Below are 25,948 nucleotides of genomic sequence, written 5' to 3'. Positions count from 1 at the left end.
CACATATACATACTGAACTAACCTAAAAGCTGCTAATGCTGTCTTCCTCCTTTATCTGAAGTCATGGCTTTTCTTTCTAAAGACAACATTAACCAGTCATACATATAGCATCAAGACCAATCTAAACTAATCAAATATAATTTCCTTGACATTTGAGAGGTTTATTGTTTTAATATTAATAGTGCCTCAGGAATATTATTATAAACATCAATTATTGTTTGCCACACTATAGTTATCTGAAGTTTCTGAGTAATTAGATGGTAGGATAAGATGACATTTATATTACATATTTTAGAATGTTTACGGCACATTTGTCATCTTGTAAATGAGGCAGCTGGCCTCTAAAGGATAAACACCTTCATTAAATGATCTTAATTACTAAACCAGGCTGTCCTACCCTCAACCATGTTTTATATGTACCTAAAATATGGCCAACACCACTTTCAGCCATGTGAATGCAAAGGAATCTGAAAAGTTCACAATGACATCAGGATAAAGATATACAACATTTTCTTCTCCCCTTGTCTTCTGATAGTTCAGTGACTCTCCATCTCTAACATAGATAAAAATTACCTGGTGAGCATGTTAAAACAGTTTTCTGGGCTGCGTCTTCAAAGATTCTCATACAGAAGGTTGAGGTAAGACCCAGGAATATCCTTTTCTAACAGGGTCATAGGTTATGCATTATGCTTCAAGAAAAAAGAAAGAAAGAAACAAGGACAACATCAAGAGGCCCAGACCGGTCCAAGAGGCTCCTTGAAGGGGAAAAGATGTAGTTTGGATTACACTGTCAGGTTTGCTCAAAATACTTAGTATTTTAATTTCCATAGAAAAAGCTGTCATCTAATGAGTTGGAATTCCTGGCTCAAGTGATGCTGTTGCCTTCAGTTCAAGGACCACTTAGACAAGCACTGCTCTAACCTAATACTCTTTTCTCCTGTCTCCTTAGTAAGTGCCTTTTAACCATACCCAGTTTTCTAAACACTAAGGTTCCCCAGTGTTCTTCAGTTGGAACTAGAAAGAGATGGGCCAATTTAGGCTAGTTGGAATTACTTGCATTTCACAGAAATAAATCTTGGGGGAGCTTCTGCCTGAGGCTATGACAGACTAGCTTGCTGCAAAGCAAATAAATATGTATTATTTAGAGCAAGAGTTAGAATGGGAAAGAGAGACACACACAGAGAAGGAGGAAGAGGACTTAGGAAATTTCAATTCTTTTCTTGAGAGAGAGGCAACTCATTGTGATGAGTTGTGCTGTATTTAATGTTGTATTTCCCCTCAAGAACTTTGCCAGTTCATCTGTCACACTGTTTAAGAGGTCAGATTTCAGATTCCTAGTAGAAGGTCAGACCAAAAGTGTTGGCTAAACATCTGTTGGTAGACTCGAGGTTGGGAAGATAAAGATTGGACTTCAGAGTTACCAAGTCAGCTGGGACTGATGATGTCAAATCCCAGAGAGGAGAGAAGCATAGAGAATTTATACAGTATTCTCTGTTCTTTGTTTCCTTGGGGGATTCCATGATGGCTTTGTTTCCTTGGGGGATTCCATGGTGGCTTAATTGGTACAGAATCTGCCTGCAAGGCGGGAGATCCAGGTTCAATCCCTGGGTTGGGAAGATCCCCTGGAGGAGGGCATGGCAACCCACTCCAGTATTGTTGCCTGGAGAATTCCATGGAGCCTGGCAGACTACAATCCATGTGGTTGCAAAGAGTTGGACACAACTGAGCCACTAACACTTTTCACGTTCACTTTTGTTTCCTTGAGTTATTTGACAATATCTGAGGGATGCAGATAAAACAGCAAGTAATCACTTAGGATGTGAAGTCAAACATAGTTTTTAGAAGTATTACATTTTGAGGAGATAGAAAAAAATTGAATTTAGAGACTATCAAGGGGAAAGCCCTGGTGAATGATTCAAGACTAGGTCCTGTAGACTGCTCTATGATAGGAGTAAGGACAGAATGGAATTAGACCAGATTCTCTACACCCTGAAATCCCACCTGAAATTATTTCAGTCTAATCATTATTAGAATGATTCCCCCATTTTAAATGTCAGAAACTGTAACAAATCCTCTTTAGAGGAAAATAACGTATACCAGCAGCCTTACTACTTTTTTTTTTTTCATGTAAAATTTAGGGTATTTAAATAACTACAGATATATCAAGAATCAGGACCAAGAACAGGAAAAAAAAAAAAAACAGAAAAAAGAGTATATTTCCTGATATATGATTAATATGTTTATGAATATGGGACAAGATATAAAATTTAATCCCACAGCAGTCATCAGTAGGTGGCGGTAATCAAATGGAAGTCATAGAACTACAGGTATAGGTACTGATATTAGGAACTTAGAGGGGTTTGTAGTAGACGGAACCCAGGTGAGTGAAGGATCAGTTTATTAGAAGCAATGACAGTAGGGAATATAACATTTGGAACATAAGAGGAAAAGAGTAGAAAATAGGGAAAAGAATAATGAGACCAAAGGACATGGCGGAAAGAGTGAACACAGTCATCCTGAAGGGGAGGAACTAGTAAGGAGCCAGAATTATTTTTGGAGAGATAATGTCAGAGAATTTTCCAAAAACTGACAAAAGATATCAGCATATCAACACAGAGATTCAAGAGAATCTGAAGACTCAAAGCAGGGTATTTTAGATATTGTATTCAAACTACTGACATCATCTAAAAACAAGAGGAAATTTTAAAGCAGCGCAGACAAAAATGGAATGACATGTTTGAAGTGCTGAGGAAAAAATAGTGAAGCTAAAGCAAAAACATTTTTCAGACAAGCAAAAATTAGAATGAGTCATATAAGCTGATTTCTGTGAAAAGAATCACTAAAGGTAATTGTCCAGGCATAAAGAAAATGACCCCAGGCAAAAGCACAGAAATAATGGAAAGAGTGAAGAATAAGAAAGATGGTGGATATGCCGGTGAACTGAAGTTAATAGCAATTTTGTAGACCAATCATGTTAATCCGTTGTGGGACTTAAAATACATGTGGAATTAAAATACATGACAACAATAATATAGTATGTGAAAAGAATTAAATGGAATTAAAGAGGTTTAAGCTCCATGAAATGTCTGTGAAGAAGTATTGATAAAAGTACTCTTTTATATTAGAACCAGCATGTTCAGAATGTGTGCTTTAATATCTGCTGCTGCTGCTGCTAAGTCGCTTCAGTCGTGTCCGACTCTGTGCAACCCCATAGACGGCAGCCCACCAGGCTCCCCCGTCCCTGGGATTCTCCAGGCAAGAACACTGGAGTGGGTTGCCATTTCCTTCTCCAATGCATGAAAGTGAAAAGTGAAAGTGAAGTCACTCAGTCGTGTCCAACTTTTAGCAACCCCATGGACTGCAGCCTTCCAGGCTCCTCCATCCATGGGATTTTCCAGGCAAGAGTAATAGAGTGGGGTGCCATTGCCTTCTCCGGCTTTAATATCTAGTCACAAGTAAAAAACGGTAAGGTAATGCTGACCTATCAAACTACAGATAGGAGAACTGGATGAATATTAAGTGTCTCATTAATCAAAATAAAGTAGAAAAGAGAGAAGAGGAGACATACTATCATTGAGACAAATTGAATAGATTTGAAAATGGCATATGCAAACACAGATATTTCAGTAGTTATATAAAATAAATAATTAATTATTTTTGTGGCTTGCTTAAGAAATGTGTCTAGCCCAAGATTGTGAAGATATCATACCACACATTTTTTTTCTTTAGCTTTCATATTTAAGCCTAAGATCTATTTTGAACAGAATTGTTTCAGGCAAGGGCCAAAATTTATATATATTTTCCATAAATATAGCCAGTTGACCCAGTACCATTGAAAGATAAATATTTTCACACTGAATTTCTATATGGTCAATTGAGTTATGACATAATAATATACATATATATGTGCACATAAGTATGTACTTTATGTCACATGAGACTTCAGTACAGTAGATAATGTATTATCTTTTCAGTAAATGGTGCTGCAGCATTGAGTATGAGGGAACACGTGAATCTTGACCTCTCAAAACACACCAAAATAATCTTGACTGTCAGTCTAATTTTGAAAGAGAAAACTACGGTGCTTAAAGGAAAACACACAAGGATATCTTCATGACCTTGGATTAGGAAAATATTTTTTAAACAGGAAAGAAAACCTTATAATGTAAAGAAAAATATGATTTACTAAGATTACATTAAAATTGAGAATTTCTTTTCTTCAACAGTCATTATTTTAAAAACTGTAAAGGTGAAATCTAGAGGGGAAGAAGTTATTTTCAGTACACACTTTCAATAAGGGACTCATGCCCAGAAAAATATAAATAAATCCTACAAATCAATAAGAAAAATTCCATCAACCTAGTAGAAAATGTACAAATGATTTAGAAATCTCAAAGAGGGTAACCACATAGCCAATAAGCATATGAAAAATTACCAACACCACCGCTTATCCAGAGAATGCAATTTAAAACTATAATAAATTATTGCTATGTACCCATCAGAAGACTGGTATTTTAAAAGACTAACAATATCAAGTGGTGCTGTTAGGGCAACTGGTTAGTCATCCAGTACTGTTAGGAGTGTAGATTGGCACCCTGGAGACCAGCTCGACATGAAATACTATACCTGAATACGTGCACAACCTAAGAGCCACATTTCCACTCCAAAGATACATTCATCAGAAATGCATACAGTGCAAACTATTATATATAGGATGAGACAACAACAAGGTCCTATTGTATAGCACAGGGAACTACATTCAGTATTCTGTGATAAGCCATCATGGAAAAGAATATTAAAAAGTAAATATATATACATGTATATAACTGAATCACTTTGTTGTGCTGGATAAATTAACTCAACATTGTAAATCCAACTATGCTTCAATAAAATTTAAAAACAAAGGGAAATGCATACAAATGTGCATAAGAAAGTATGTAAAATAATATATATAGCAGAGGAATTCCCAAGAGCTCAAAAACTGAAAATAAACATCCGTCAATATTAGCACAGAGAAATAAATGACAATATACATATAAAATGGAACACCATACAATGAAAAAGAACAAACTACTGCTACATACAGAAACTTGAATGAATCGTGTAGCTAATATTAAGCTAAAGGAATCAGACTAAAAAAATGCATATTATATGTCTACCTAGCAATGGCACCCCACTCCAGTACTCTTGCCTGGAAAATCCCATGGATGGAGGAGCCTGGTAGGCTGCAGTCCATGGGGTCGCTAAGAGTCAGACACGACTGAGCGACTTCACTTTCACTTTTCACTTTCCTGCATTGGAGAAGGAAATGGCAACCCACTCCAGTATTCTTGCCTGGAGAATCCCATGGACGGAGGAGCCTGGTGGGCTGCCGTCTATGGGGTTGCACAGAGTCGGACACGACTGAAGCGACTTAGCATAGCATAGCATAGTTAAACTGCAAAAAAAAAAAAAAAAAAAAAAAGCAAAACTGATTTATGGTGATGAGAATGAGAATAAGTATTACCTTTGGAGGGGGAGTGGCAGGGACAATTTCTGGGCTAGTCACAATTTAAATTTTTTTGATGATTAATGAATGCATCTACTTTGTAAAATTCAGGTTGTATATTTAATAGTATGCATATGTTTCTTTATGCATAGCATGTTCAACAAAAAGCTGACTTAAAAATCATTTTAGAAATTCAAATAAAATAGAATACTTTGTATTTAGATCTTTAAGCAGTAAGGAAACAGAAAACTGTTAAGGAGGTATTCATTTTCCAGACTAATCCTATACCCTGTGGTGAAGGTGAAGGCCTCTTTCCCAAAGACATAAGGAACCTGATTATGCAACTCAGAAGAACATTATCTTTTGAAGCAACAGACATCAATGCCAGAGCAGGATTCAGAATTTAGATTTTTATTTCATTTTGAAGAATGCAGTAAAGGAAAATCTGAAATAAGAAATCAGTCCTGGTCAGCTCCAACCTGTGTGCACCCTCCAGGGACAGAGGCCAGGCTCTCATCTATTTGATGTCATTTTCCACGCAACCAGGATGATCAGGCACCTCAAACTTGGCTGAGTGATGTGGGAACAAATTGGGGAATCTGGTTCTAAGATGTGTAAAGTCTGCCTTCTGGCCACAAAAAAGGGAAAAAAAAATAACAAGTCAGTTCATTCCACTTGAATGGGCAAAGCTGCAAGAGCAAGGATGAATCCACTGCCTGCAGCTGTCAGAATCGGCCCCTTGATTTTCTTGTCTCCTATCGCAGAGCACAAAGCCTTAAGGACTGTCCCCATATAAGGAGGCCCCAGAGAGCTCACATTTGATTGTGAGATTCTGTGCTCATGAATCACAAGCTCTCCTTACAGAAACAGCATCAAGTTCTCTTAATCTCTGGATTATATATGTAGGCAGAGCTCAGGCATGTGATAAGCAATGTGAAATACAGAAGATCTGAAAGTCTTATAGAACCTGGGGAGCATTGAGACTTGAAAAAAAGATCCCATTTGTAAGTGCTTGCATGGATTGTCTCATCTAGATCCTGCAGTGGGTAAGTAAGGATTACTGTTATCATTTTATAGATGGTGCAGTGGAAGCACAGAAAGGCAAAGTAACTCACCTAAGATCACACAGCCAGCTATAGTAATGCAGCCAGGAGTCAAATCCAGGACCTATGGTATCCTGCCTTTTATCACTTGTCTGTAGTGGAAACAACCATTTTTCTGGCAAAGAACTTACTGTGGTTCCCAAGGCTTCCTAGAAACGCTTGGCTGGGGCAGGTAGTAACAAGGATCAAGCAGTAGAAAGAATAGGCCTAATTATCTATGTCCAAGCCAAGCTGGGCTATGGCTGCTGCTATATTCTCTCTTTTTTTTTTTTTTCCACCCATCTTTTTTTTTTAATTGAGGGATAATTGCTTTACAGAATTTTGTTATTTTCTGTCAAACCTCAAAATGAATCAGCCATAGGTATACATATTTACCCTCCCTTTTGAACCTCCTCCCAGTCCCCCCATCCCACTCATCAGTATGTAAACCAAGATTTCCTCCTGGATTTTCTGAGAATATCCATGGCTCTTGAGATCAGCTTCTTGGAAACCATTTCAGCAATGAGAGAAGCCAAATCTTCTCTTGGGTGTCCTCCTCTTTGCAAAACTATGCCTTTATTGAATGACTACAGTATTTCTAGCACTGTTTTATCCCTCTAAAAAATGTTGGAAAACATATTTTTTCCAACAAAAATACGAATGCAGTATTTGAGGACTTTAACATCTATGTATACCAAACTTCTCCAGAGTCTTGAGTATGAATTTGGCTATAATATTGCTTCAGTTCAGTTCGGTCGCTCAGTCGTGTCCGACTCTTTGCGACCCCGTGAATCGCAGCACGCCACGCCTCCTTGTCCATCACCAACTCCTGGAGTTCACTCAGACTCAGGTCCATCGAGTCAGTGATGCCATCCAGCCATCTCATCCTCTGTCGTCCCCTTCTCCTCCTGCCCCCAATCCCTCCCAGCATCAGAGTCTTTCCCAATGAGTCAACTCTTTGCATGAGGTGGCCAAAGTACTGGAGTTTCAGCTTTAGCATCATTCCTTCCAAAGAAATCCCAGGGCTGATCTCCTTCAGAATGGACTGGTTGGATCTTCTTGCAATCCAAGGGACTCTCAAGAGTCTTCTCCAACACCACAGTTCAAAAGCATCAATTCTTCAGCGCTCAGCCTTCTTCACAGTCCAACTCTCGCATCCATACATGACCACAGGAAAAACCATAGCCTTGCCTAGACGGACATTTGTTGGCAAAGTAATGTCTCTGCTTTTGAATATGATATCTAGGTTGGTCATAACTTTCCTTCCAAGGAGTAATATTGCTTAAGTAAATTTAAAACAAACAAACAAACAAAAAAACCCTTATGTATGCTACTGGTAATACATGTGTTCTCTACATCCTCGTCAAAATTTCTGAATTCACTTCTCATTTCAATTTGTTCCTAAATTTACTTTGAGTAGAGTGTCTGAAATGCTCTTATATCTAGGACCAGTTCTTTATAACAGTGGGGATATTAATGCCATGCTCTGATGCCTCTAAAGCGACAAGTCCTCCAGGTGCCACAAGAGGTCCCAGCTACATGTTGATATGACACTGTACTGTGATTACTGAGATGTGGGCAGAAGATTTCCAAGCCAGGATAATATTTTGTCATTTGGACACCAAGGATCATGCTTCTGCGTCTCATGGTTTATTCCTGGTTCAACTTTCTTCTCCAAGTTTGTCTCATGTCTGTGGGGCTAGGTTAGGTTAAGGACTGATGCTACCCTCTCCACCTTTGTCCTCAGCTGTATATGTGTGAGTGTGCTTAATCGCTGTTGTGTCTGACTCTTTGTGACCCCATGAACTGTAGCCCCCCAGGCTCCTCTGTCCATGGGATTCTCCAGGCAAGAATACAGGAGTGGGTTGCCATGCCCTCCTCTAGGGGATCTTCTCAACCCAGGGATCAAACCTACCCTATCTTTGTCCTTAGTTACTTACATATAACCCCCTCCACACACACACACACACAAGCTATGTCCCCTTTGTGTATTAACTAAAGTACTAGAGACCTGAGGAGTCAACTGTCCCACCAGTGGAACATTGTGTTCCGCACAATGTACGTTTTGTGTACAACACAATGTACGTGTGTTTATTTGTTCTTCATTTTATGAGTTCCAACCTTGTAGGAACTCAAACCCGTCAAATACTTTTCATTTATGAGTAGACATGTTTCAGCTTGTGGAACTACATGTTTTGGGCTAACTAGGATCTCTGCTGTATCAAGTTTTAAGTAGAAATTTAAACATACAATATAGAAAGTACTAAGTAGTTTGTATTTATTCAAAACAAAAATTAATTTATTGGATACATTATAATAAAATCTGTATTGCTGCTACTGCTACTGCTGCTGCTAAGTCACTTCAGTCGTGTCCAACTCTGTGCGACACCATAGACGGCAGCCCACCAGGGTCCGCCATCCCTGGGATTCTCCAAGCAAGAACACTGGAGTGGGTTGCCATTTCCTTCTCCCTTGCATGAAAGTGAAAAGTGAAAGTGAAGTTGCACAGTAAGTGTCCAACTCTTAGCGACCCCATGGCCTGCAACCTACCAGGCTCCTCTGTCTATGGGATTTTCCAGGCAAGAGTACTGGAGTGGGTTGCCATTGCCTTCTCCGAAAATCTGTATTAGATCATTATAAATATCTATATACTAATGCATAATAGCACCCTTCTCTTTTCTGACATCTCCAAATAAATGATCAATATTATTAAGACATGAATCATGTCCTGCCTGGTTGTAACTCTGCTTACCATGTCTGCAATATTGGTAGGAACTCAATAAATGTGTGTTGATTTGAACAGACTTCCTCCAGGAGAGTAGAGAGAAAGCCTAAACTTGAAAAGGCTCTTAAGATTCGAATAAAACCCTAAACATGTTAGTCTTTATCTGAAATCTAAAGCCCTTCCCTTATTCTGTATTAGTGCATGTCCTAATTCTAACATAAGAATATCAATGAAAACCTTGCTAAAACCAGAGCAAAAAAGAGAACTTCTTATTGACTGTAGATAATCAAAGGTACACTGATGCTTATAGTTCCGTGTACGATAGTTGGGACCTGAGCCAAAATTTTTCCAATTTGAGAAATGCAAGAAATGTGATCGCTTTTCATAAATGGTATGTGAGGCTACCCCCCCACCTCCCACACACACACATACATCTAGGTGACACAATGACTCCATATACAAACCCTTCAAAACCATACAGCTTGGTTACTCAGAGAACCACAGAGTTCTGGTAACGCTGATGAAAAGCCCCCTTGTCAGGAACCCCATCTCTGCTGCTGTGAGGGTTCTCTCCAAATATATGAGAATAAAGGAATCTTCATTGGAAGCAACAAGGCGAAGGAGCAGTCTTGCTTCCATCCCAGACCTACTCATTGTGGAGGATCCAGGAACACACACGTGTGAACACCCACACTCACACTGCAATGTGCATTTATGCATCATTGTTTTCTTAAGGACAAAGAACAATGATCCAGGAACAACCAAGAGGGGAGAGGAAGAATCCATGAAGCTGTGTTTAAGAAGCTTAACATTTTGCATTTTGTAATGGCTCCTGAATTTTAGGAAGCTGATCAAAAGTGTTCTGCAGAGAGACCCCAGCAGCATCCAATGAGTGGTAGCATCTGTCTGGAGACTTGCTTAAGATGGATATCCCCTGGACCACTAATGAGCACCTAATGAGTCTATGGACTTTCAATGTGATAACCCGGCTTTCTAGGGAAATCCAATGTGACAACCTGAAGGCACAGGATGAATGGTGAAGGCCCTAATCAGTCTTAAGAACTCAACAAAAGTGATTTGGAAGGCAGTCATTTGAGAGGACTGCTAGGCGGAAGTAGTGTCTGCATGTTACGGGAGATAATTAAATCTGTTTTAAACAGCTGTAAGAATAAAGAGATGCAATTCACTGCATAATTTAAGACTTTTAAATTAAATCTGAGGCAGGGGACTAAAATTAAAAACTTTGATCCGTATCTCATTGTTTTAATACTTCAATTTACATACAAAGACTGGAACTTAATAAGGAAAATTCATGATTATAACTTCTTCTGTGAGATTTAACTTGGAAATGTGAAGGCTGTGTCCTCATTAAATGGATTTCAATGAGCTGTAATTTCACATACATTGAAAGACTTACAGCCACATAAAAGTAACCACAGTGTAATAACACCTCATAAATTTTGCAGAATGCTGCCCACCATCAGATGGTAGAAAAGATGACTTTTGATAATTGTGTGTGTGTGTGTGTGTATGAAAGAGAGAGAGAGAGAGAGAAACTCATCTGTTGAATTGATAAAGGGAGCTGACCTACTTTTTCATTTGGAGAAAGAGTTGGCATGAAGAGTTCACAGGAAGTGTTAAGTCCAGGCAGGTATGCATCATTTTTCTAGGCCAGCCCAGATCTGACTCAGAAGATTCAGCTGTTTTCTTCTTCCACACAAAGGAATGGAAGCTGATTTCCATGAGCCATGGAGATTTAAGAGGCTTTCTCATGTATTATTCCTTACTCCATGCAGCTTTATTCTCTTTGACTCTAAGCAAGGTAATTGAGCCACTTCATTTCTTCTCCCTTGTTGCTTTGGGTTAAATAGGAAAGAAAGAAATGAGGCAGGCAATATAGATTGTCTTTGGCCTGAGGCCTGATGCCTGAAGTTCAGATTGAATTCAGGTTAGCAGCTCTAAGGTCCTGCTTTTCTCTTCCCTCAGTACCGGTTCCACAGGCATTGGTGTATTTCTATCCTTTAGGGTTTCAGAGAATAGGTGTTTGCAAAGCACTTCAATCTGCCTTGACAAGCAAAGAGAGATACTTGGTTCATTACTGAGAGTTTCGGTACAGTGAGCATCCAAGGGCCGGAGTCATAAAATCGTCTTCAGTTTGGATTTTCAATCTTTCAACCTGTCTGCTTCAGGCCCTCCACACAGGGGCCCACCACCCCTTGAATCAGGGCTGAAGCCACGCAATTCTTGCCCAAGTGCATAACTTCCTTAGATTTCTGGCTTTACACTCCGTCATTCATTATTCCATGACTCTCTGTCTTACCAGCCCACTCCTCTGCGTAATCCACCATTCACCTATAGTGGAAAATCTCCATCACAGCACTTGGATAGTTGTGCGTCTTCACCTAAGAGTGGAGATTATTTCAGCAGCCTGAAGAGATGTTGGAACATTGTGGATGTCCAATAACGTGAACTGAAAGAATAGTATTATTACAATGGCAGGATACCCAGTCTAGAAATGACAACTAGAATCATCACCATTCTGCTCATCTTTAATTTATAGGTAAAGGAATTGAGGTCCAATTGTAAAATGCATTTCAGAGGACAGTTAACTATGTCTTCTAACTTCCAGGTCACCACCTGCCTTCTGTAGGGCACTTCTTCCACATATAATACACCTGTAGACCTCTGTAAAATCACTGAAATCTCATCAACCTAATAACTTGGGAAAGTGATGAAGTGACATCTGGGGCAAGAAATCATATATCCATTTTATAGGCAGGATACCATGACTCAAGTCTACCAAGTGATAGCTAAATATAGAAGTTCTGAAAGCTATTTAAAAATGTTAACAGCATAGCATAAAACAGTGTAATAATTCCAGTGCCGCCATTGTGGTGGTGGTGGTTGTTGTGTGTGTGTGTGTGTGTGTGCACGCGTGTGTGCAATATCATTGGTTAATATGGTACTCACCAGTGTAAAAATGTAATCTCTGGGTGGCATGATTATGAGCGATTTGAACTTTCTTCCAAATTTCATCCTAGTTCCACAGTTTTCTCAAAGAATTCATCATGGCTTTTCTCTTTGTTCTTTCTTCTAATAAGGTTAACATATTTTACCATATTTTAAAACTAGAGAAGAAATATAGGTTTATCCTAAAGGAATCTTCCTACTATTCTTTCTTTTAAAATGAAATTGTTCTTATGACATACCCGAATGTTTACTTTTAGAGTGATTTTTTTTTAAATCATTCAAAACCACTTACACAATGTACATTATTGAGCAGCCCCAGAGTTTCCCTGCCAAAGCCAGCGGGAGTGATTCCTGAGGCCACAATGCAGTGGCGGCAGACAGTGTATCAGTGCCCTTTACCACCTGAAAAAGGCTCAAAAGCACGATGGCCCAAAGTTCTGGCGGCTCTACACCACAATGTCTGGGTGGAGTAGGGGCCTCTGTTTATAGTCATTCATCTGCTTATACAAGCCGAATGTTGGCTTCCAGTGTTCTGTTCTATTCAGACAAGCACAGAAGACGTAAAAAGGAAATTTGGAAATTTGCTGTTCATTTAGACACATGGTGCTACAGTTTATTTGTAAGTGAGAAGGTAAACCATTTTGTGATGTTATAATAGAAAGTTCTTAGTCTGAGCATTAGATCCAGAGTATCTGGATATTTAGTTAGGCAAGCTCCGAGAATCATAGTCCTCAAAGAAGGGTCTAGCCATCTGTATTTCGTCAGAAAGAAGGTGAAGTGCTCATCCAGTCAGATTATTTGGTGGATCCACAGTCCTGTCTCTCTGGTATCACTGGCCTTGTCAGACCCAAATTTTTCTGGTGAAATCATAAAACCCCATGGACCACCCTCCATACTGTTGTGAATGTTCTCCCTTAAGGTCAAAGGATCCAAATTCACTGTTGCCTTTACTCTCAGAGAAGCCCGAGGGTCTGCACATTTGGAGAGGTGCCTGTGCTATTATTGAAAAGCATCTCTGAATAGGCAAGGGGAGGAGGATAATTCTATATTTTGCAATTGTGCCAATACCTAGATATCTTGGAATTATGTATAAAGCTTGGCTTTGAAATTAAAAAGAAGCCCATAGGGCAGGCTTCAAACCAGACCACCAGAAAACACTGTCCCAGCTCATCTGGTGAGGCAGCCTCAGCTTTCAGTAATAGTAATACCTCTTGGAAGAGTTGCCAGAGAGGACCAAGAACTAGGAACAGAAGATAGAGCATGTGCAAACTGCTTCTTATCATAGACTGGTATTGTCCTGTGCCAGGGCTCTGCTGACTGTTATACAATGGCAGGTCCCACACAGTTTCAGCCCCTGATTCCTGTTTACAGTCATCTCATTCTTTGTCAAGCACTCATATTACCATGAGTCTTTACAAATGTAGTTTCCATGGTATTCCAGTGTATTACATTGGTATCTACTTACATCCCTTTTTAATGTAGAATTTGATCTGTGCTGGCATCCCTCTAAAGAGTTTTCATTACTGAAGCCTACAATCACTCTTGGGTCTTACCTGTCAGTCAATGCGTTCTTCAGTGTCCATCTGGCAATGAGCACACTGAGTATCTATCTTGCGTGAAAAAGAAGTTCACAGAACTCCTTAAGTTAACTTCTTCTTGAGTTAAGAAGAGCTTGGTGACTCTAGATAAATTGTAACAGTCTTTCAGGCCTGAGTCTTAATAGGGTTGAAGATTCAATGTGAAACTACACAGAGAACAGTCGTTACTATTTCTAGAACAGAAAACTTTTGAGAAATGTGCTCTCTCTTTTCCCTTAGTGACCATCAGGGGGTATTCTAGAACACTCTTAACTTGCACAATTCATGTAAGAAGTCACATGCCAGAGTTCATTTTTATTGAATAAGCACAAGGGGAATAGCACTTCTCTCCATGAACTCCTTTACACCAGCTGACAAAATCTCTTCTTTGGAGACCAGAGCAGCATTATACCATAGTTTTCTCCTTTTTGTTTCCTGCTGAGACCTTGCCAATCTGAATCTAAAGTTGCGAACCTGTCTCATACCCTGGAGTAAGATATGCAAGGCAAAGGCAGATTAGTTTTTATTTTCTAATTTATTTTATTGAAATATACTTAATTTGTAGTGTTGGTTAATTTCTGCTGTACAGCAAAGGAATTTACTTATATATGTATATTCTTTTTCATAAGGCTTTATCACAAGATACTGAATCTAGTTCCCTGTGCTATACAGAAGCACCGTATTGTTTATGCATTCTATATACAATAGTTTGCATCTGCTAATCCCGAACTCCCAATCCGTGCCTCCCCTGCCCCATGCACTTGGCCAACACAAGTCTGTTCTCTGTGTCTGTGAGTCTATTTTCTGTTTCATGGATAAGTTTGCTTGTGTCATATTTTAGACTGCACATAGAAATGGTATCATATGGAATCTGTCTTTCTCTCTCTAACTCGTTCCCTTAGTATGATAATCTCTAGCTCCATCCACGTTGCTGCCAATGGCATTATTCTATTCCTTTTTATAGATATTCCGCCCTGTGTATGCACCGCATCTTCTGTATCCCTTCATCTGTTGATGGACATTTAGGGTGTTTCCATGTCTTGGCTATTGGGAATAGTGGTGCTCTGAATGTAGGGATGCATGTATCTTTTAGAATTATAGCTTCATCCAGATACATGCCTAGGAGTGGGATTGCTGGATCTTATGGTAATTCTATTCTTAGTTTTTTGAAGAACCACTATACTGTTTTCCCATAGTGGCTGCACCAATTTCCATCCCCAAAAGGTATATTAGTTTTAGTTCACACCTCCCACCCTGTCCAAATACCTTTAGTCATAAGAAGAAAAGGCTGAAATGTCTGATTTTTTGCTTCTGGCATTTAATGTTACCTAGTGATAATGTTGTTCAAATATTGTGATCAAAAGAACATTAAAATAACAACAGAAATCTAAGGCCAGAGTTGGCTGTATCCCAGCATCAGTGCCTGTGTTACCTCTGGGTTATTTCCTTGTACTCAGTCAATGTTTAAATGTTAACAGTAACAGTACGGTTAGGGTGTTGTGTTTTGTGCTGCTTCTTGTGTCATGGCCTACTCCACCTCTCCTTTTAAATTTGGTGAACTATTTCTTTCCCCTCCTTTACTCCTCTCTTTTAATCCTGCTGATCTTCCTCTGCCCCTCATGTCATTTCACCCCTGGGGTAGTCAGTGTTAACAGACTGGGCTATTTTAATGACCACATTTATGCTCATGCAAACATATACAGACATACAGACTTACAGGACATATAATGTGTTGTCTTATGCATCTGAAAAAACAGGTTATTCCATAGGTGATTGACTTCAATGCAGTTTTTGCTGCATAAACTTTAAGGCCCCTTCCAAGACTGAATTTCAGTAAAGCCTTTGTCAGGCCTGTCCTTGAGCTTTGCAAGGACCAGCCTCTGACAAACGAGTCCAGTTTCTATCTGCAGTGGCTCCCTAATGACTTCTGGAGCTCTTAGAGTCTCATTTCTGCACCAAGGCTGTCAGTGTTGAGTTACTGTAGCATTTGTTTTCCCATTTTTCTCTAAAGTCCTGTTACAGGAACTGATAAGTTCACACACCTTTCATTCCTCAGGTTAATCTTGGCCTCATTGCAGCCACTTGATCTATTTGCTTTTCTATTACAGAAGTCAGTGCTGCCCTTGGAGAATCCCCATATGGATTTCATGTGGCTTTTGGTCCTTTCTTGGGAACTTCTTTTGGCCTAGTATTCTCAGTTATATGTCTATATTAGGGCACAGGACCAAATGCATTATGTCTAAAGAAATTTATTTGACAGTGTAGATATTTTCCAGCCTAAGTTGTATTTCAGGAATGTTGACTTGTCATTTATGAGATCGAATACCTAATAAGTATCTCTCAGTGATACACAAGATTTTCCTGATCAGTAACTCAAGTTCAATTCAGTCTCCCAGTTGTGGCCAAATCTATGCAACCACATGGACTGCAGCATGCCAGGCTTCCCTGTCCATCACCAACTCCCGGAGCTTGCTCAAACTTACGTTTATCGAGTCGGTGATGCCATCCAACCATCTCATCCTCTGTTGTTCCCTTCTCCTCCTACCTTCAATCTTTCCCAGCATAAGGGTCTTTTCTAATGAGTCAGTTCTTCATATCAGGCAGCCAAAGTATTGGAGCTTCAGCTTCAGCATCAGTCCTTCCAATGAATATTCAGGACTGATTTCCTTTAGGATTGACTGGTTGGACCTCCTTGCTGTCCAAGGGACTCTCAAGAGTCTTCTCCAACATCACAGTTCAAAAGATTCAATTCTCTGGAGCTCAGTTTTCTTTATGGTCCAACTCTCACATCCATACATGACTACTGGAAAAACCATAGCTTTGACTAGATGGATGTTTGTCAGAAAAGTAATGTCTCTGCTTTTTAATATGCTGTCTAGGTTGGTCATAGCTTTTCTTCAAAGGAGCAAGCATCTTTTAATTTCATAACTGCAGTCACCATATGCAGTGATTTTGGAGCCCAAGAAAATAAAATCTCTCACTGTTTCCATTGTTTCCCCATCTATTAGCCATGAAGTGATGGGACCGGATGCCATGATCTTCATTTTTTGAATGTTGAGTTTTAAGACAGCTTTTTCACTCTCCTCTTCACATTCATCAAGAAGATCTTTAGTTCCTCTTTGCTTTCTGCCATAAAGGTGGTGCAATCTGCATATCTGAGATTACTGATATTATTCTCTGCAAACTTGATTCCAGCTTGTGCATCATCCAGTCTGGCATTTCACATGATGTACTCTGCATATAAGTTAAATAAGCAGAGTGGCAATATACAGCCCTGATGTACTCCTTTCTCAATTTGAAACCAGTCCATTGTTCCATGTCCAATTCTAACTGTTGCTTCTTGACTGCATACAGATTTATCACGAGTCAGGTAAGGTGCTGTGGTATTCCTATCTCTTTAAGAATGTCCCAGAGTTTGTTGGGATCCACACAGTCAAAGGCTTTGGTATAGTCAATGAAGCAGAAGTAGATAATTTTCTGGAATTCTCTTTCTTTTTTCTATGATCCAATGTATGTTCAACATTCAGAAAACTAAGATCATGGCATCCGGTCCCATCACTTCATGGCAAATAGATGGAAAACAGTGGAAACAGTGGCAGGCTTTATTTTGGGGGCTCCAAATCACTGCAGATGGTGACTGCAGCCATGAAATTAAAAGACGCTTATTCCTTGGAAGAAAAGTTATGACCAACCTAGACAGCATGTTAAAAAGCAGAGACATCACTTTGCCAACAAAGGTCCGTCTAGTCAAAGCTATAGTTTTTCCAATAGTCATGTATGGATGTGAGAGTTGGACTATAAAGAAAGCTGAGCACCGAGGAATTGATGCTTTTGAACTGTGGTGCTGGAAAACACTCTTGAGAGTCCCTTGGACAGCAAGGAGATCCAACCAGTCTATCCTAAAGGAAATCAATTCTGAATATTCATTAGAAGGACTGATGTTTAAGCTGAAACTCCAATACTTTGGCCACCTGATGTGAAGAGCTAACTCATTGGAAAAGACCATGTTGCTGGGAAAGATTGAAGGTGGGAGAAGAAGGGGACAACAGAGGATTAAATAGTTGGATGGCATCACTGGTACAATGGGCATGAGTTTGAGTAAACTCTAGGAGTTGGTGATGGGCAGGGAGGCCAGTGAACTGCAGTCCATAGGGTTGCAAAGAGTCTCACACAACTGATTGACTGAACTGAACTGAATGTATGTTGGCAATTTGCTGTCTGGTTTCTCTGCCTTTTCTAAATCTAGCTTGAACATCTGGAAGTTCATGGTTCATGTCCTGTTGAAGCCTTGCTTGAAGAATTTTGAGCATTACTTTCCTAGTGTGTGAAATGAGTGCAATTGTACATAGTTTGAACATTTTTTGGCATTGCCTTTCTTTGGGATTGGAATGAAAACTGACCTTTCCAGTCCTGTGGCCACTGCTGAGTGTTCCCAATTTTCTGACATATTGACTGCAGCACTTTCACAGCATCATCTTTTAGGATCTGAAATAGCTCAACTGGAATTCCATTACCTCCACTAGCTTTGTTCATAGTGATGCTGCCTAAGGCCCACTTCACTTCACAATCCAGGATATCTGGCTCCAGATGAGTGATCATACCATCATAGTTATCTGGGTCAGGAAGATCCTTTTCGTATAAAGTTCTTCTGTGTATTCTTGCCACCTCTTCTTAATATCTTCTGCTTATATAAGGTCCATATGTTTTCTGTCCTTTATTTGTCCATCTTTTCATGAAATGTTGACCTGGTATCTCTAATTTTCTAGTCTTCATCATTCTATTGTTTTCCTCTCTTTCTTTGCACTTATCACTTAGGAAGGCTTTCTTATCCCTCCTTGCAGTTCTTTGGAACTCTGCATTCAGATGGATATATCCTTCCTTTTCTTCTTTGCCTTTCACTTCTCTTCTTTTCTCAGTTATTTGTAAGGCCTCCTCAGACAACCATTTTTGTCTTTTTGCATTTCTTTTTCTTGGGGATGGTTTTGATCACTGCCTCCTGTACAATGTCATGAACCTCCATCCATAGTTTTTCAGTCACTCAGTCTATCAGATCTAGTCTTGTGAATCTATTTGTCACTTCCACTGTATAATCATAAGGGATTTGATTTAGATCATACTTTAATGATCTAGTGGTTTTCCCTACTTTATTCAGTTTAAATCCTAATTTTGCAATAAGGAGTTCATGATCTGCACCACAGTCAGCTCCCTGTCTTGTTTTTGCTGACTGTATAGAGCTTCTCCATCTTCAGCTGCAAAGAATGTAATCAATCTGATTTCAGTATTGACCATTTGGTGACATCCGTGTATAGAGTCGTCTCTTGTGTTATTGGAAGAGGGTGTTTGCTATGACCAGTGTGTTCTCTTGGCAAAACTCTGTTAGCCTTTGCCCTGCTTCATTTTGTACTCCAAGGGCAAACCTGCCTGTTACTCCAGGTATCTCTCAATTACCTACTTTTGCATTCCAGTCCCTTATGATGAAAATGATATCTTGTTTTGGTATTAATTCTAGAAGATCTTGTAGGTCCTATAGAACCATTCAACTTCAACTTCTTTGGCATTATCAGATGGGGCATAGACTTGGATTACTGTGATACTGAATGGTTTGCCTTAGACACAAACAGATCATTCTGACATTTTTGAGATTACACCCAAATGCTGCATTTTTGACTCTTTGGTTGGCTATGAGGGCTACTCCATTTCTTCTAAGGGATTCTTGCCCACAGTAGTAGTAGATATAATGGTCATCTGAGTTAAATTCACCCATTCCAGTCCATTTTAGTTCACTGATTCCTAAAATGTTGATGTTTACTCTTACCATCACCTGTTTGACCACTTCCAATCTACCTGGATTCATGGACCTTGATTTATGGGCTTCCCTCTCAGTTGGTCAAGAATCCACCTGCAATGTAGGAGAGCCCGGTTTGGTTCCTGGGCTGGGAAGATCCACTGCAGAAGGGATAGGCTACCCATTCCAGTATTCTGGCCTGGAAAATACCATGGACTGTATAGTCCATGGGGTTCCAAAGAGTTGTATGTGAATGAGCGAGTTTTACATGGACCTAACATTCCAGGTTTCTATGCAATATTGTTCTTTATATCATTGGACTTTACTTCCATCACCAGTCACATCCACAACTGGGTGTTGTTTTTGCTTTGGCTCTGTCTCTTCATTCTTTCTGAAGTTATTTCTCTACTCTTCTCCAGTAGCATATTGGGCACCTACTGACCTGGGAAGTTCATCTTTCAGTGTCCTATCTTTTTTTCCTTGTTATATAATTCATGGGGTTCTTAAGGCAAGAATACTGAAGTGATTTGCTATTCCCTTCTCCAGTGGACCATATTTTGTCAGAACTCTCCACCATGACCCACCCGTCTTGGGTGACCCTACATGGCATGGCTCGTAATTTCATTGAGCTGGACAAGGCTGTAATCCATGTGATCAGTTTGGTTAGTTTTTTGTGCTTGTGGTTTATGAATGCCTATTGTTTCCCACGTTATCTGTCTTCTTTACAGTTTGAACATGATACAGCTTCATCAGAGGGAAGACATAAGGATGGTGTATGGAGTTCACGACAACCCATCTTTCCACTTATAAGCAAAAATATTGTCAGAGAGGGAAATGGTCAATGCTAGGAATCAAATCTAACAAGAAAAGAAAGTGAAGCTTGCCTTTGTTACCACCTTTCTCTCTCTGAAAGGCATCACAAATAAATTCCAATTAAAGAAACTCCTGAAGGACTGTTTTGCAGAGATAAGTTAAACCACAGGTCTTCTTAGGCCTATTTTGAGCCTCTCACCAGCTGTGGGACTTCTGGCATCTCATTTAACTGGTCCATGCTCCAGTCTCCTGGTGTCACAAATAGAAATAGCATCTGCCCTAGCTGTCTCCCAGAGTCCCAACAGCCAAACAAACAAGTTAGAAATGTACAATGTTCACGTTTTTTTTTTTTTTCTCTTTTGTAAAATTTCAAAATTTATTGAACAGAAAAGAATCATCTGTGTTAGGTCCTGAGACTGCAGCCAGCCCTTAAGGACACATCTCAGCTCTTTATGCAAGCTACCCTCATATTATCTAGCCACTTGTTTTCCCAGAGAACAAGCCTTGACTGAGTGTATTGTGGGACTTTTGTGATTGTGCATCAGTCACTAACCGTGAGTTTAGTTCTTCCATTCCTGACTCTGTTAGCTCACCCTTAGCACTCAGAATCCTAAAGCATACTGGGAAACTTTGACTATGATGCCAAGGTGTGATAGGAATGGCATCAGCTTGTGCTGTACTACATTCATCTTCAGATGAATTCAGTCACAAGAAAACCTAATGTTCAACAGTCTGAACCAGTGTTTCTCAACCTTTGGTGCAGCCCAGCATTAGCTGGGGACCTTCTCAGGCCACAGCAAGACCGAGCAACCTCCCCAAAGGCCCCAAACCAGGAGGTGGGCTTGGATATGAACTGGGTATCAGATTTTTTTCTTTTAATTTCTATAAGAGGTGTTATTATCAAAGACTGAGATTCACTGATTTCAAAACCAGTAAACTATGGGAATTAATTTTGGCAGGAAGGTGAATGCAATTTCCTGTTGCAACTCATATATCAATCTGCCTATCATCTACCTTGAACTATCCCCTAATTGGCTTCCTGGAATACTCGGGCCTCCTTCCAATGCATTCTCCATATTGTAGCCAGAGTGATCTTTATGAATTAAAAATATTATCCTGTCATCTTCCCTCAAACTCTGACTTCAATCACTTTGAGTTCTTACCATTGCTCTTAAGAGAAATATTGAAGTCAGAAACTTGGCCCACAAGTCTTGGAATGTCATTGTCTCCCATCCAGTCTAATTTCACATGTTCCTACTGGGTCTGTATCATCAGCTTCCTTTAACTGTACCACCATCTTCTGCCACAGGGCCCTTGCATATCCAGTTCCCTCTGCCCCCCATTGCCTGGACTCCTCACCTCCATATCACCTGCTCATGTCCTTTGTTAGGTTAATTTCTTTTCTTCAGGCCTTCTCAGCTCAAATATCATTCCTTCTGGGTAGCCTTTCTTGAAGTTCTCATTTGGGTCAAATTTTCAACTCTCCACCTCTCCCTACTGAACAAGCTTACTATACAAGCTTACAGCACCATGGATCTCTCTTTCACATCATCCCCTAGAATAACTTTTTATTTGCATAATTGTTGAAGTCTATTTATCTCACTAGCAGTCTCTTTGCTCAAGAAAGTGGGGACCACATCTGTTTTGTTTGGTTGATTATAATTTCTTGGTATAAGTTTCCCCATTTAGGGCCTGACACAAGAAAGACACTTGAAAGTATCTGTCAGCTGGCTGAATGAATGAATGACCAGAAAGCCTATTAAAGCAAGGCAGGCATGGCTAATCAAATGGTGACCTAGGACATAGGCATTCTTTTCTTTGCCCTGTTTCTTGTTCTCTAAAAGGAATTGGTATCCCTGCCTGAGATGGTAATAGCAGCCCAAGAAAGTTAGAGGTTGATGACAGTAAGCCCCAAAGTGATGCAGCTGCAGCTGTGTTAGGTTTCCCAAGCACCTGAGAGCCCCTGAAAGCACGAGATCCAGTGTCTTGACCCAAGTGGGCAAAACAGCAGCAACAGGGGTGAATCGCCTGTCAGACTTGGCCCTTGGATTCTCTTGGCGTGTATTGCAGAGTACTTAGAGGTCTGCACCCACCCACATCAAAGGCCTTGGGGACTTCATGTTTGATTGGGGGATCCCATGTCTTTATCCACAGGGGCTCTCAGATGTGTGGTAACCTAGTATACTTTTATCTATATATCTGTATCTCCATCCTTGTTCAGTTCAGTTCAGTTCAGTTCAGTCACTCAGTCACGTCTGACTCTCTGCAACTCCATGAACCGCAGCACGCCAGGCCTCCCTGTCCATCACCAACTCCCGGAGTTTACCCAAACTCATGTCTATTGAGTCGGTGATGCCATCCAACCATCTCATCCTCTGTCGTCCCCTTCTCCTCCTGCCCTCAATCTTTCCCAGCATCAGGGTCTTTTCAAATGAGTCAGTTCTTCGCATCAAGTGCCCAAAGTATTGGAGTTTCAGCTTCAACATCAGTCCTACCAATGAACACCCAGGACTGATCTCCTTTAGAATGGACTGGTTGGGTCTCCTTGCAGTCCAAGGGACTCTCAAGAGTCTTCTCCAACACCACAGTTCAAAAGCATCAATTCTTTGGTGCTTAGCTTTCTTCACAGTCCAATTCTCACATCCATACATGACCACTGGAAAAACCATAGCCTTGACTAGATGGACCTTCCATCCTCGTACCTGACCTTATACTCTCAAAGCCTGGCCCCTCTGCTCTAAAGGCAGCCCTATTGGTACACTAACCCAAACGCTGTGTAGCTCCCACCTTTCCCCTGTGATCCAGATAGAGAGCATTGTCAGCAGTGGAGAACCAGGAATGCTATCAGGCTGTCAGACAGTAGACATCCAGGCAGAACTTGGGAGGAGTTTCAAGTAACTGACAAGAGGTCTAAGTCCAGATCCACAGGCGAGTGATGAACACCAGACAGAGAGACCAAGGCAAGGTAGACTCCATCTGAGACAGACAGAGCTGTACTTGCCCCAGTCATGTGTGTAGCTGCTCTCTCTCAGCAGATACTGAAGTGGAATCAGCGGAGACACGAATCTCCCTTCTGTCTTCTTGCAATTGGTAACCCTACCTTATGGCCACTCTTATCTCTAGAAAGAGCCCTGCAGCTTTCTTTCCCTCTCTGTCCCTCAACCTCTTTCTTTCTCAGAAACCATATTGCTAGTGTCATTCCATAGATAATCTGGTTAACCCTAGCTACTTCTGGTATTTCCCTGAGACACTTATCCCCGCCAAAATGTAGTAGATTTTAATGTGGGTTCTCCCTCCATGCCCATCCTAGGGTTGGCTAGCAACAGCTCTATTGAAAACCCAGAAAACATGGGAGGAAACTGACCAGAAGCAGAATGAGAAACTGGTCAGTCCAGTTTGGTTGTCCAAGTGAAGGACAAGTCAGCAAGCTTGGCTGACATTTGTATTTATTAGCGAAGGGAATTCAGGTAATTTTACAACCTCTGGGCTTGTGGTTATCTGTTTTGGAATTTTGAATGGAGTTTCTTTTTTCCCACCCTAGGGGAGAATTTGTGCCCATGTACTTACAGAGGGTTAGCTGCCGTGTACACCCTCACACAATGCTTGGCTGGGCACAGATCAGAAGAGTAGGTCGCATAGATTCAGAGGATTTGAACTGCTTTTCCTTTCCCTGTGAATTAATCTTTTAAATGTCGACATTTTAAACTTGCCCTTTTCAAAAAATATGATACCGTATGAACCTTACTTAATTGAAAATACATTTCCAGTTCAAAGGTTTTTTATTTTCTTCCCCCACTCTGCCCCAAATGGAGAAAGCTAACAAAACAGATGCACGCACACACACACACACACACCCCTTGTTAAAGGATGAGTTATCTGTGAGGGATGCTGGGTGTTGTCAGTTTTTCTAAGAAACTTTGTTCTTTAAGAATCTCAACTAATTTCACAAGCTATTTTTTTTTAGCAGGTCTGGGATTTTATAAAGCAGAGTTTATCTTCTCCTGCCTACTTGTGGGAAATTTAGAATCATATGACTTCAGTCAAGCTTTCAAAGGGATATAGCAGATCATTCATAGCTGCATTGTTTTACAGTCATTCATTTTGGTATCAAATTGTACAGGTTACTGATGACTCACATGTCTTCTATAATAACTCTTTGAGTTAAGATAGGAAGATACTAATATGCCCATTTCACAGGTTAGATAACTGAGACCAAAGGAGACTGCTTGACATATATGAGTCATCCAGCTGGTTAATGAAATGACAGGATTTGAGCCCAGAGGAGCTGTCAATGCTTAACCCACCTATAGTGAATGAAATGCAAGTCCAAGGAGATGGGTTCAAGTCCCAAGACTGCTGCAGTAACCTTGAACAAATGGTTAAACCTTCTTTCACTTCAGCTTCCTCATCTGTAGAGTGGACAAACATTGCCTGCTTTTTTCTCCAGACTGAGATTCCATAAAGTATAAAGTGAGATCATTTTGATAGTAGAAAACACTGAAGTATAAAAGAATTAGCCATCATTATCTTAAATGTCAATAATAATAGGGCTGAGTCCGGTGTCATGTAAAGTGTAAGGCAAGGTGTCCCCTGTCCTTTTTCCAACACAGTTAGGGAACCAGACACAAAGACAGAAATATGGGGATCCTGAACACATGGCAAGTGACCGTTGAGAGTGTCAGGTAGGCTAAATTTTTAAAACTGTATGTAAACCTTTTATTCATGTGATGATCAGACTGTAAACAAAGCCTTCAGAGGAAATGAATATCAAATTGGAGCTGATAATCAAACAATTTTCCAAACCTTAGAACTTTTGGGAATTGTTGCCTTTCAGGTTTGGAGAGTATCCATCTTCGTAAACTCCTGTCTCCCAGGGAGTTTCACAGGGATCCCGTTACACAGACACAGGCTCCCAGCTGCAGGACAGAGTGGAGGCTTCCTTATCCCTGAGTTGGGGCTATGATAAGCCTCAGCCCTGGAGAAGCAACAGCCACGCACTGACCCCCCTTCCTCTGGTGTTGTCTTTCAGGGTGACGTCCAGAGGACACTCATCCAGGTGGACTTCGGGGATGGCATCGCAGTGTCTTATGTCAACCTCAGCTCCATGGAAGATGGGATCAAACACGTCTATCATAATGTGGGCATTTTCCGAGTGACCGTGCAGGTGGACAACAGTCTGGGGTCTGACAGCGCCGTCCTGTACTTACATGTAACTTGTATGTTATTACTGTTGTTGGTTTATGACATATCTTACATATTGTGTCCTTTGAAAAATATAACCCCAAATCAGGTATCTAGAAGAAGCCCCTTAGTTATTTTAGCAGGTGAGGAAAGGAGACTGAGAGAACCAAGTGCAGAGACAGCAAGAAGAAACCAGGGCATGACTGAATGACCTGGGCTCTGGTTTGCTTCACACTGTTCTCTTGCACTGATTCTGCCTCTTTAGATGATTCTTAGAGATGATACTGCTTGTCTGTGCCGAGCCTGAACAACCTGCTGAGCTGGTTG

At 40.4% G+C, this 25,948-nt stretch overlaps 1 protein-coding gene across 7 annotated transcripts in view; it reads left to right on the top strand.

Annotated features, from left to right (window-relative positions):
- SORCS1 (sortilin related VPS10 domain containing receptor 1) overlaps nucleotides 1-25,948 on the top strand; it is a 576,007-nt gene that overhangs the window by 493,156 nt on the left and 56,903 nt on the right. For 6 of the 7 annotated variants that reach the window (XM_086377870.1, XM_086377867.1, XM_086377868.1 and 3 more), the window contains one exon: nucleotides 25,470-25,656. In XM_086377870.1, coding sequence (XP_086233996.1) covers nucleotides 25,470-25,656 — 187 coding nt within the window. The remainder of the gene's footprint in view (nucleotides 1-25,469; nucleotides 25,657-25,948) is intronic. The other variant, XR_015155388.1, reaches the window with a different exon arrangement.

This window comes from Bos grunniens, chromosome 26, assembly GCF_055505025.1.
Source record: "Bos grunniens cultivar Pamir isolate PY7600 chromosome 26, Bosgru_T2T1.0, whole genome shotgun sequence".
In the NCBI taxonomy this organism is placed as follows: Eukaryota; Metazoa; Chordata; class Mammalia; order Artiodactyla; family Bovidae; genus Bos; species Bos grunniens.
Note: the sequence above shows the minus strand (reverse complement) of the source record. Positions and strands in the feature narration are given on the sequence as shown.